Source organism: Lipotes vexillifer, unplaced genomic scaffold (assembly GCF_000442215.2).
Source record: "Lipotes vexillifer unplaced genomic scaffold, Lipotes_vexillifer_v1.1 scaffold515, whole genome shotgun sequence".
Classification (NCBI taxonomy): domain Eukaryota; kingdom Metazoa; phylum Chordata; class Mammalia; order Artiodactyla; family Lipotidae; genus Lipotes; species Lipotes vexillifer.
Genome location: NW_006772017.1, coordinates 1,471,909 through 1,483,998, shown reverse-complemented (window position 1 = coordinate 1,483,998; position 12,090 = coordinate 1,471,909). Strand labels below are relative to the sequence as shown.

The following is a 12,090-nucleotide window of genomic DNA, read 5'->3' as shown; positions in this document are numbered from 1 at the left end:
AGCCAGGGCCGGGGAGCCTGCGCGTCCGGAGCCTGTGCTCCGCAACGGGAGAGGCCACAACAGTGAGAGGCCCGCATACCAGGGGGGAAAAAAAAAAAAAAAAAAAAGTCCACAGAGGCCAAGGCTGCCTTCTGCGCAGCTGCCTCTGGCCCTGTCACCCTCCCCCACACCCTGGCTGTGTTCAGCTATCAGGCAGAGCCATTCTGCCTGCTCCACGTTTATCACAGGGTTTCAGTCTATCTTCTGGACACTCTCCAGACACTACTCACCTATCTTTACTGTGAAACTGAGAGTTCTAAAATTTTTTCCAACACACACATGGGATTAGTGTTCTGCAAGCCATATTTTATCTCAGGGGGCATGGGTGCTACATTCCTATGGCCAATTAAAAGCATCATTTTAGGTCCTACTCATACATATTTTACCTTGAAGACAAAAGCAGTAAACTCCTTAATAAGATAAACACTTTAACCTGGCCAGCCACTTGCATTATGCAACATTTTCTGTTTCTGTTTTAGTACCTGCCTTTAAACCCGTTAGTAACTGCACTGCAAAGGGTCGACCACCTCACAAAATATGCTTAATACCTTTAATTATGAGATCTAACTCAGCAACCACACTTCCGCCAAAAACTTCTTATGTTTTTTTTTTTTCCCTGAAATCCATTTTTCTTGGTGGTATTACCTCCAACCATCTATCTACCCAAAGCCTACAGAAACAGAGATATTCTGTTCTACCAAGGCAGAAATTTCTCAGAGACAAAAGCCCAACCCAAAGGATTTCCACACACCATGTATCACTCTATTAGTTCTCAATACTAATACACTATTTATCTGACCCACAGTAAACCATGGTTACACAAGGCAGTGTCCAAACAGAAATGAGAATCCCCAAATCAAACTCCCCCACTAAAAGCCCAGGCACTGTCTGGATTCTTAAAATTATTAGCTCATGCAAAATCAGAGGCAGGAGCCTAAATCATGGGTCTCCGTCCACTCCCCCAACAACACAGAGACGTGCTAGTTACCCTGAGTCAGCCACAGTTCGGAAGATAAACATTCAAGACAGTATTCTGAAAGATTAATAATGGGATTGATGGTAATATATATAAAGAATGTGGCACACAGTAGCAACTTACAAAATGGGAGCTATTTAATTTTACTGCTGTCTCACCCCTACCGAAAGTCCCACCCGCACTCAGGAGGCAGCAGAACATACTAGAAAAGGCAAAAGTTCAAAGAAACCTGGATTTGAATCCCAAGCAATTTACTGAAATCTCTGAACCATTTTCTTGCCTTTAAATTGGGATTTATATTTAAATGACTATCACGTAGGATCAATATTCAATGTAAAAAACCTAGCTGACTGGCACATAGTAAGTATTCAATAAATCACAGTTATTACTATTATTATTATTATAACGAGGCTTCAGAATATCTTGTGTCAACTCCTCTTTTTATTGTAAAAACAAAACTGTGCTTCCAGTTGACTTATAACCCTGGCTCCGTTTCCCAAAAATATCATTTTGAAATATGAGAAAAAAACAGATGCAATTCTGATTCTTAAATACTTCTGAATAATTCAGCCCAAACACCTACGAGGTACCTAGAAAATACCTGCTGCTACTTGGATGAGGACAACCACTCTATGTTCTATGCTCCATCGGAATTGTTGGGTTTTGTGGACATAAATGTATACAGAGGGGACGGAAGCCTGAAGGTTCAAGTGTGTTGAGACTCTGAAAGGCCTTGAACCAAGCATAGGAGGAGCTGAGGGGACTCCAGAGGGATTCTGGACTGGCCTTACTGCCACCATGGATGGCAGTGAAACTGATGGGGCTCCATCTTCTCAAGCCTGACTGGGACAGGGAAGGGAGAATTCTTCAAAACTCACTCTCCTTTCGCTGAGGACCCAGGCTGCTCCCTGCCCTTAAAGACTGACGGTCCTAGACCAAATGGCTCAGCCAGACCTCAGGGCCTTAGAGTAAACCTCAAGTCCATACTCCACAGGCACTGCCATTCCACCAGCTTCACGAAAGAGGCCAAAAAGTAGAAATTGAGTAAGGAGAGTGGGAGGGTTAGGGAGGAAGCCCAGAGTACAGGCTAAGCGGGAGGGAGGGAGGGACCAGTTGTAGCAGTTCTCACTGGGAAATCAGGGGAATTCATGCCTCCCTTCTGTGCCTCAAAGCAGGATGAAGAAAGAAGAAATTTAAATTACCAGAAAGTAGCCTATCAATGATTAACATTTTAATTTTAATCTCAATGAAACCTTTTTTTTGGGGGGGGGCAAAATATGTGAAGGGGGTCAAAAGATACAAATTTCCAGTTATAAAATAAGTAAGTCCTGGGGATTTAATATACAGCATGGTGACTGTAGTTAATATTTTTATATCTGAAAGTTGCTAAGATAGTAAATCTTAGAAGTTTTCATTACAAGAGAAAGAAATGTTAACTAGACTTACGGTGATAATCATTTTGCAACACATATGAATACCAAATCATTATGCTGTACCCCTGACCCTAAGAATATTGTATGTCAGTTATATCTCAATTTAAAAAAATAAAATAAAACCTTTTTATTCTTCTCTTCTATCTACAACCCTTCCTGTCCCTCTCTTCCACCCCTGTGCTCCTGTTTGTTTCCTAGAGCTAGGGGCTTCAAACAACAAAAACTTATTCTCTCACGGTGCTGGAGGTTAGAAGTCCAAAATGAAGGCATGGGCAGCACCATGCTCCCTCTGAAGACTCCAGGGGAGGATCCTTCCTGGCCTCTGCCTAGCTTCTGGTATCTCCCAGCAGTCTAATGCTCCCTGGCTTGTAACTGCATTGCTCCAACCTTTGCCTCAGCCTTCATGCAGCCTTCTCTGCATCTACCATGTCCTCTCTTCTCCTCATAAGGATACAAGTCATTGGATTTAGGGCCCACACTAATCCAATATGACCTCATCTTAATTTAACTAACTACCCCCGGAAAGACACTATTTCCAAACAAGGTTACATTCTGAGGTTCCAGGTGGACGTGAATTGGGGGTGGGGGGATACTATTCAACCCAGTACAGCTGCCAAATGAAAATAAACCACCACCACCAAAATATGGGGCAAAGTGGAGGGAGATGACAAATTACAGCTTCACAGAACTACAGAACTTTAGATGATAAAAATGTCAAAGTTATCATCTCCAGTGGATCCATAACTACTAAATCCGAATTGGGAATAATGTAGCTTTTGCCTTTCTCTCACCCACAGGGAAATGAAATCTTGGAAAATATCAAAAGTCTCAATCAAAAGAGTACTAAAACACAGAACCATCCACTGACCCAGACACTTGACATACTGTGAAGTTTGGTATCAGGTATAGATGAACATTCACATATATTATCAAGAGTGGAGTAGCAAAAAGATGTAAGCCAGGGGAAGACATTTTTCAGTTAAAAACGCTTTCATTTAACTATTTGGGGATGAGAATTGGACCATGGGTCTTAGAAGACCAAAGTTTCCTTTTAAAAAAGTTACCTTGGGTTTTTAAACACTCCCTCCTCCAAATTATCCTTTTCTAACAATGACATAAGCCTACACGGAAGCACTTTAGAGTTCTTTTTTTTGTTGTTTTTAACCAAGGTATTATTTTAGCTTTGTGGGGGAAAAAAACTTGAGATCAGTATAAAGACTTGGGTACTCCCTCTGCTGGTTCTAAATTTAAAGAAAATTCTCAATGGTTTCAGGAGCCAAGTTATTAATTTCACTAGACATCCAAAACACAAGGAAAAATATGATGTGGATTCTCCCACACATACACACACAAAAGTCTTCGAAGAAATAAATAAGAAATTACAAAACACATACTGAAAACTGCCAAAGGCATCTGTTGGGTTTATTACGGGTTCACTCCAGAGGAAAGCTAATGCCTTCGCTTATCTGCGTGTGGCAGGGGCCACTTCCAACCTTGGCTTTGCCCCACAAGCGTGCCACAGCTTTCCTTGCTCTAAGCTCACCTCTCCACTGCAGGCCAGGGGTGCATCTGGACACCCAGGCATAGCGAGCCCCCAGAAGATAACCTGGCTTCTTCACCACAGACAATTATAGAAGTTGCAAATTAGTGCAGGTACCACCGGCCACCAGAGAACTTAGTTTACTTCACTTTGTAATGCTATCCCACAGTAGGGACTAACACAGTCCAGAGAAAAAGCCTCAAGATTAAAACCACAAAAAAAGGTCCAAGTGAAAATGCACACTCTTGGGTGGAAAAAAAAAAAAGGCCCAGCTTGAAACATACTCTAATTATACATTTGTGTTTCACCAGGAAGGAGTGATATATCATAATATTCTACAGATGCTTGCTATTATACTTCTTTTTCCAACTGGGGAAACTGCAATACTGAGAAATGAAAGTTGTTCAGTCAAGAATAAAATGGTTAGATGCTGAGCCTGTCTGGGCAGTGATGCGATCAGAACTGGGATCTTCTATGAGCATCACTATCTGAACCACCTATTCAGAAAACGACTTCGGAACAGCTGCAGACTAGCCCTGGAAAGGTCCAGCTCAGACTGCTCGCTATCTCTTCTTCCTTCATATGTGACTTGTATTTTCCAATCCATAAATAAAAAACTTCAAGTACATCTAGGATTTATACCCCCAAATGCAGAACATTATGGACAACTTAGTTTTACACCAGACTTCGGAAGAGCTGCAGACTAGCCCTGGAAAGGTCCAGCTCAGACTGCTCGCTATCTCTTCTTCCTTCATATGTGACTTGTATTTTCCAATCCATAAATAAAAAACTTCAAGTACATCTAGGATTTATACCCCCAAATGCAGAACATTATGGACAACTTAGTTTTACACCACAGCTCTGCTCCTGTAGTGGGTAAGTATGTACGTTTTAGGCTGAACGATGCCATGGTGACTCTTTCTAGACAGTCATATTGATGCTGCATAAAGTGGGTTCCACACACAGAGGAAAGACTTGATTTCAACGTTCTCTTAAGGAAAAGTCATCCGAAGATCAGGCTTCCCTCAGTTTCTGTGATGGGTAGTGACTGGCACTGATGAAGTTTTCAAGGACCTCTACACTAGAACTGCAGAAATAAGACACTACAAGAAATGCCTTAGATAGCAGAGCATCATTTCATAATTACACTACATCATATCGACACCAACGCTAGGAGGTCTGGGCCACCTTCATAGCTACAAGTATCCAAAAGATTCTACACATGACGTCACTCCACTCCTGAGTCATGTCATCCCCTTTCGGTGTTACTGTCCCAGAACAAGGCTAGGCTCATGGGCTGAGGGCGTAATGATCCCAAGAGCAGATCCCAGCATCAGAAATGCTTTTGTCTGTTAGACACCTTCCTTGCTTTCAAGGCTTTTACACTGTAGTTGAGAGTATACAGGAGTCACAGAAAAATGGCAAAAGGAACAGACAGGAGTCAGAGGGTGGGCAGGGTAGGGTGGGGTTGAGAGAGTAGGTTTTCCCAGCAAGGTGAGCGGAGAGCGCTGATGCAGAATGCAGAAAGAGACACACAGCTACTGTCCTGCCAGCCAGCCTAGAGGATGGGGGAGGGGAAGCAGAGGAGAGAAAATGAAGTAAGAGTTTGCAGAAATGGAGATGACTCGAACAGCTGTGAAACCACAATGGTTAGTAACAGATATTACAGAACACTAGTGCCCTGGGTTCGGCTCACACAGACACTCTCAGCTCCACCCCTGCTAGCTGTGGGTCCCTGAGGCAGTCCCTCACATGCTCCTGGCCTGTCTCCTCACTTGCAAAATGAAGTCGTTAGATGATTTTCAAGACTTCGTTTAGTTCTGAATTTGAGGCAAGAAGCAATACAGATGATTCGACTGCACCAAGGCTCCACAGCCACTCCGAGAGGCCGGTCCTGTACCACAGCCCCACGAGACAGAACTGGGGACCCCAGATTAGTCCAGGGCCACAGGCATGCTCTAATCCGGGTGGGCCTGGGAAGGCCCCAGCTTCTCCCAAACAGACCCAAACTGCAGGAGCCATGTGACAGCGGTCTTGCATCTCCAAAGCAAGCTGAAGATGATCTGCAGAGAGCTAAAAGCCAGCTCCAAGCCAGATCTCAACTTCGACTTTTCTGTTTGCTGGTAACTTCTCCGCGGAGAGCCGAAGCACTAAGGAAAGTAGAAGTACAGAGGGGAAAAAAGGCAAAGAGAAGGGACAAGTCTACAGAGCACAGATTTGCATGTTTATTTTCTGTCTTCCCCCAAGAGAACACAAACTCCTATGAACTGGAACCTTATCTGCCTTGTGCTACCACTACATCCCTGGGCCAGGCAGAACGCCCTGCACACTGTATGCCGTTGATACATACTTGCTGAATGAATCAAATGGCATGAAATGCAAACGGGTAAAAAGGTTTTCTCTTTCCAATCTTTTACTCACTTACTGTATGCCAGCTGTATCATCCACTGATACTAACCCACCTACATATGTGTCATCGCCAGCTCCTTCTATAGCAGCAAAAAGCCAAAGTGGTCTTCAGGGCTCCTCCATTTGTGATACAGGAAATGGTGAGGAGAAAAATGAGGAGTCAAAAATAGGAGCAAGTCTGTTCCTCACAGACAAGATGAATGAGCACGAAAACAAAACAAATTCCCATATTCTCTCCAGCCCAGGGAATCTGGAATCTGATCAGCAATGGGTAATTTCGGTACCTCCCCAGAAGGCACTGGCCTAGAAAGTCTTATCTTTGCATTTTTATAAAGATCCTTGGATAAATGGTATCTGCTAAACTTTCTGCAAACCAAGTAAATGACTTTTTAGTGGGACAAGGCTTCTTCATTAATTTTCCAAGTAAAAGTACCTTGCAGGTTTTAAGCAAGCATCACAAGTATTAAAAAGTTTAACTATAACATGTTCTTCTATGGTGTCATTCTCTTAAAATAGAACCCTCCTAAAAACTCCTAAAAATAAGTCTGCATAGTTTCATTTCATTTTCGAAGAAGGAGATAAACATATCAAAACAAACAGCTTCTTTTTAAAAGAGTCTCTCTGCTACACGGGGCTCACCGATCAAAGTCTAAAAGGGCCAATTTCTTCACCTCACAGGTCGATGACACAGCTTTGAAAAAGAAGAAAAACAGTCCCCCTGGTGTACTGCTGCTGTAGAAAGAGGAAGTATGTTAGTTGAGAATCACTGACGAAGACAGTACTGCCAAAGGAAATTACAAAACAGCATTTTAGCAACAGGGGCCAAGCTGAAGACAGATTCCTCATACATGGCATGACCGTAACTGGCCCTTTACTCCAAAAGGTGACTGAGGTCAAAATTAGAGGCCAAAATGGAATTATTATGAGTTTGTCATTTTGAAATTGTCATTTTGAAATTTTTGAAATTTTTAAACATCAAAGTTGCAGTTAAAATAACATTTTTTAAACACAGTATGTTGAAAAGGAACCGGGTGAGTTCATCTAAAAAGCTAGAACAGTGAGGACATGAGCAAGCTTTATGTGGCAGGTCAGCCCTCATCTTTCAACCTTGGGAAGTATTGGTGACAGGACACATTCTCACATGAAGGAAGACTCGGTCTCTTGAAGAACCATCCTCTGCAGCAGCAGCAGAAGTCCTCACACAGTATCTTACATTTATGAAATTGTAGGAACCACCACAGAAACTCATGGCTGCCTAACATGACTGTGCCCTGACCCATGGGAACCACAGATGTGTGGATGTGTGTAAGAGAATCAGTAATAAATGGGCCTTACCAGGTAAACCCTGGAGTCCTAGAGGTCTGCCTGAGACAGGTGGAAACAGACAACTCACCAGCTCAATTACAGGTGCCATGCAAGTAAGCTGAATCTGAATTAAAGGAAATGTAACCTTTCCCCTCTTAACCACATCTGATTATTCATTTCTACTTTCATGCCCGAGGTAAGGAAACCTGCAAGATAGCCATCACCTTTCTCCCTGGCACAGTTTGCATCCGACAAACTTCAGTTAACCAAGAGCTTCCTCCTTTTGTTAAAATGCTCTCTTTTTTGCCTCCTTCGTCATTTCATAGTTCCTAAGTACCCATCCTGATAGGCACCAGACAGCTTTAAAAACACTGTGCACTCACTCAGCCTCCATCAATAATCATCCATCTTCCGATGCTGAAACAATAACCAAGATTTTTTTAGATCGAAAGGCAAATATGCTTTTCAGGAAAACAACTTCTACTTACATAAGACTACTCAGTATTTAATAAATAACCTTTAAAAAGGATCAATTTAAAGAGAAAAACAGTGTGAAAAAGATCTCTAGAACCACGGCTACTAACTACCTCTGTACTAACTAGCTGTGTGACCTTAGAAAAGTCATTAACTTGAAGAATCAGGTACTTCACCTATAAAATAAGGGGGTTGAAGGAGATCTGCAAACCTCATCCTGGCTGTACATTAAAATCACCTGAGAAACTTCAAAATAAAACTAAAACAACCCCACCAACCAATGCCCACACATCAGCCCAGTTAAATCAGGTTCTCTGGGCATTGGTATTTTTTAAAAGCTCCCAGGTAATTCTAACATGCAACCAGGATTTTGAGCCACTAGTCTCAATTCTGATCTCTAAGGCCTCTTTTCTAATTCAGTCTACGATCTTACAGTGATAATTCTGGTTACAAGATCTCATAATACAATAGCCCAAAAAGCTACAAAAGAAGTAAGGCCTAGACCCTGCATATTATGCCTATGTGCACACATGACTAGGAGAGGTTAACCTGAATTCTAGACATTTTTAGAAGTTAAAAACCTGCATGCGTAACTCAGAATGAAAGTAGTGTGGTTTAAATGCACATGCATGCTTCCAAAATGACTAATCATGATAGAAATCAACTCCTGAAACTCGGATGCATGGAAATGGGTCACAATTAGCTCCTGACCTCTCCCTTATCCCTCTTCTTCCAGCCCTCACTAAACCACAAGCACAAAAAAGCTTGGCTATTAGTCATAATCGGAATGTGAAACCAGCAGCCCCAGTTTCAAAAGGCATTCTCCATCATCAAAGATTTGGAAGTTCCTGCATGGCTGCATCTTTTGATAAAGGTCATCTTACAAAAATTCTTCAACTAAATTATATCCCTATAGTCTTCAAGGATTAGTTTTTGTGTGATACTCAGAAACAGAATTGGTGTAAAATTTTCAAGTAAAAATACTCATAGAATATGTGCCCTGTATTAAACATATTAGGGTTGGGCAGTTTCAATTCACAATATTTAACAGGATTTTAGTTAAAGAAAGATGAGATAACAGAGAAGGAAAAAAGAAACCATGAGACCAAAAATAGGACATAAAACCACAAAGTTTATGACTAGGTCCAAAATCTCTATTGCAAATCCTGCAAGCTACATGAAAACATAATTAATCCAGTCTCAACTCATGACTACTTTTGGTAATATCACTTTCTCACATAAATCTTAAATTCAGATACTATAAAAAATTCAAATACTATAAACTGGTATTATCTTTAACTATAAACACGATGCAAGAAACATTATTTGTGGAGTTTACTTTCATAATCTTAAAAATAATAAGGTAAAAACTCTTCCTATGTTAACTTTTAAACTAACTTAAATCTAACTTTTAACTAACTAACAGATTTTCTGCCAAATTCAAAATATGCAGGACTAAATTTCAAGTGTGAGAAATTTGGAAAATATCCCACCACCCCCCAAAATCCATCTTCTTAGATCCCATAAATTCACCCCTTCCTAACACTGAACCTTGAGATTAACCCTTACCATCCACTTGGAAACTCAATTTTTAAAGGTATCACATTAGCACTGTTTTGAAACGGAACTCTCATCTGTTTCATAAATATTTCTCATATCACACAACTCATATTCCTTTGCAAAGCAATAAAATTAAATCAAATGTAAGATTCATAATATCAGCATTTGTTCAAGGATGAGCTAGATCTGTGGAATAATATCAAAGCACACATTTTGCTTTTAAAGTATCTAAACAAGCCCTTCCCAATACGAGCCATAAAAAAATTTTTTTAAAGGCACTTTGCAAGATTTTTTTAAAGCAAATTAAAAGTTAATAACACTAAATTATTTAGCTTTTTCATACACTGACTCTTCTACAGTGTTTCAGTTCTCCGCCTAAGGTCAAATTATTCTTATTTTACACACCCACTGGAATCCAGGAAGTACAGGGCTCCCCAAAGACAACGAAGGAAAGGACAGAAGGAGAAAGCAACTACCTCTTTAATTAAAAAAAAAAAAAAAGCTAACTTGTTAATAGAAGCAACTGACAAACGATATGTATCTCCAACTGTACAAGGCACAGGGCTCTCTTTTGCCCGGTACACATTCATATCTTAGGAGACGGGACCAGGAGGATGAGGTGCAAGAGCAAAGCAGCTGGGTATCAGCAGCCCCGCAGGGGGACAGGAGTTAATCTCTTTGGATGCCCAACTGCAGGAAGTCATTACATCATAGGCCTTTCCACACCTCTCTCCCTACCACGTGTCCAGTGCCCCAAGAGGCAGAAAAGGAGCAGTAGAGAGCCTCTCTTCGGGTTCACTTATAATAATAGGTAGAAGCCATTACAGTCCAGCCCTGCCAGCAAACCTCCCTCCCAAAGGCTTAGGTGAAGCGCCAGGCCCCGGTCCTCCACACCTGGACCCCCTGCCTCAGACAGGGCCAGAGTCCAGGCCTCAGAGGGGAAGCAGCAGGTGCAGCTAGTCCCTGTCAAGGTGGCAGGGCTGGCCCGTTTCAGGTCCCAAATCATCTCAGAGGCTACTCCGAGGCAGGTTTGCTGTTGAGACATCTCTGAGGAATAAAGGTGTCAACACAGGCAAGGAAAGAGAACCGGCCAAGAAAAGGTTTACAACCATTGCTTTTTGTCATGGGATCGATGTGCCTGTGGGAATTAATTAACACCCACAACCCCGAAACTTGGACACAAGGGTTCTCATCCAGCTAGTCACAACACACCATGCTCCTGCGACCTACTGGAAACCACACATCCAACCTCACCTCCGGGCACCGACTCCCAAACACGTCCCCTCACTCCACCCGCAGCGGCCTCGCGTGCACCCACTACCGGGAAATCGACTCCAAAGTTGGCCGAGGACCTACCTCCTCTGCGATGACCCAGGAATCCGGCAAATGCACTCCTGTCCGTCTGTCCTTCCCTCGCCAGCGTCCCTCGCGCCCTCTCCTCACCTGGCCATGCCCGAGGCTTCCCCAGGAGCCTCCTCTCCCCCTCCCGCCGCGTGAGCGGCCATCCCCGGGTTCCCTTCCTCCCGGGTCACGCAGAACCCCCAAAGCCTCACAGCGGAGGCTCTCCCTGCCAACCCCTTTCCCCGGCGCCCGCAGGCGCGCTCCGACGAATCGAAGGCACATCTCGCAATGCGCAGGAGGCCCGGCGGGTCTGGCCGCCCGCCCCAGGTGAGTACGCACCTTCCAGCCGGCAGAGCTGTTGCTGTCGCCCTTATCCTTGAAGTAGGGCACGCAGCGCACCATCCACTCGTAGATCTGGGACAGAGTGAGACGTTTGTCCGGGGAGCTCTCGATGGCGCGAGTGATCAGGTCGGCGTATGACAGGTTCCCCCAGGCGTTCCGCCGCGACGAGCATTTCCTCGGCTGCCCGGAGCCCCCAGCCGCCCCCGGCTGCGGCGGTGGCAGTGTCTGCTGAGGCTGCAGCGGCGTCTGCGTCCCCCCGCTCAGCGCGCCCGCCGCGGGGGCTGGCCCGGACCCGGGGTCCTGCCCTCCCGGAGCTAGCAGCCGAGCCGAGTCCTCCAGGAGCAGCCCAGAGCCCAGCGGGCCGCCCGCGCCGCCACCGATCGCCATGGCCGAGCCGGCCCTACCGCCGCCGTCCTCGTCGTCTTCATCGTCCTCCTCCTCGGGGATCATGGAGTCAGCGGCCGCCTCCCCCGAGGGCTTGGCCGGGCTCCCCTGGAGCTCCGGCCTCTGCAGGGGCCACGTACAGGAGCGCGGCCGGCTTTGGGGCTCGAACTCCGGGTCCAGCTCCACTTCGAGCGGAGAGAGCGGGGTCGGGGAGGCCGGCGCCTCTGCCATCTTCGCCGCCCGCCCGCCCGCGGCTCGGGCTATCGCGCTCTCCTCTCGCGCCGGGG

The 12,090-nt window shown here is 44.5% G+C and overlaps 1 protein-coding gene across 1 annotated transcript in view; it reads right to left on the bottom strand.

Moving 5' to 3' along the window:
* Positions 1 to 12,090, bottom strand: part of FOXO3 (forkhead box O3) — a 119,710-nt gene that overhangs the window by 106,256 nt on the left and 1,364 nt on the right. The window contains exon 2 of the mRNA XM_007447259.1: positions 11,417 to 12,090. This exon is cut by the window's right edge and continues 98 nt beyond it. Within this exon, the coding sequence (XP_007447321.1) occupies positions 11,417 to 12,034 (618 nt within the window). The 5' untranslated portion in view covers positions 12,035 to 12,090. The remainder of the gene's footprint in view (positions 1 to 11,416) is intronic.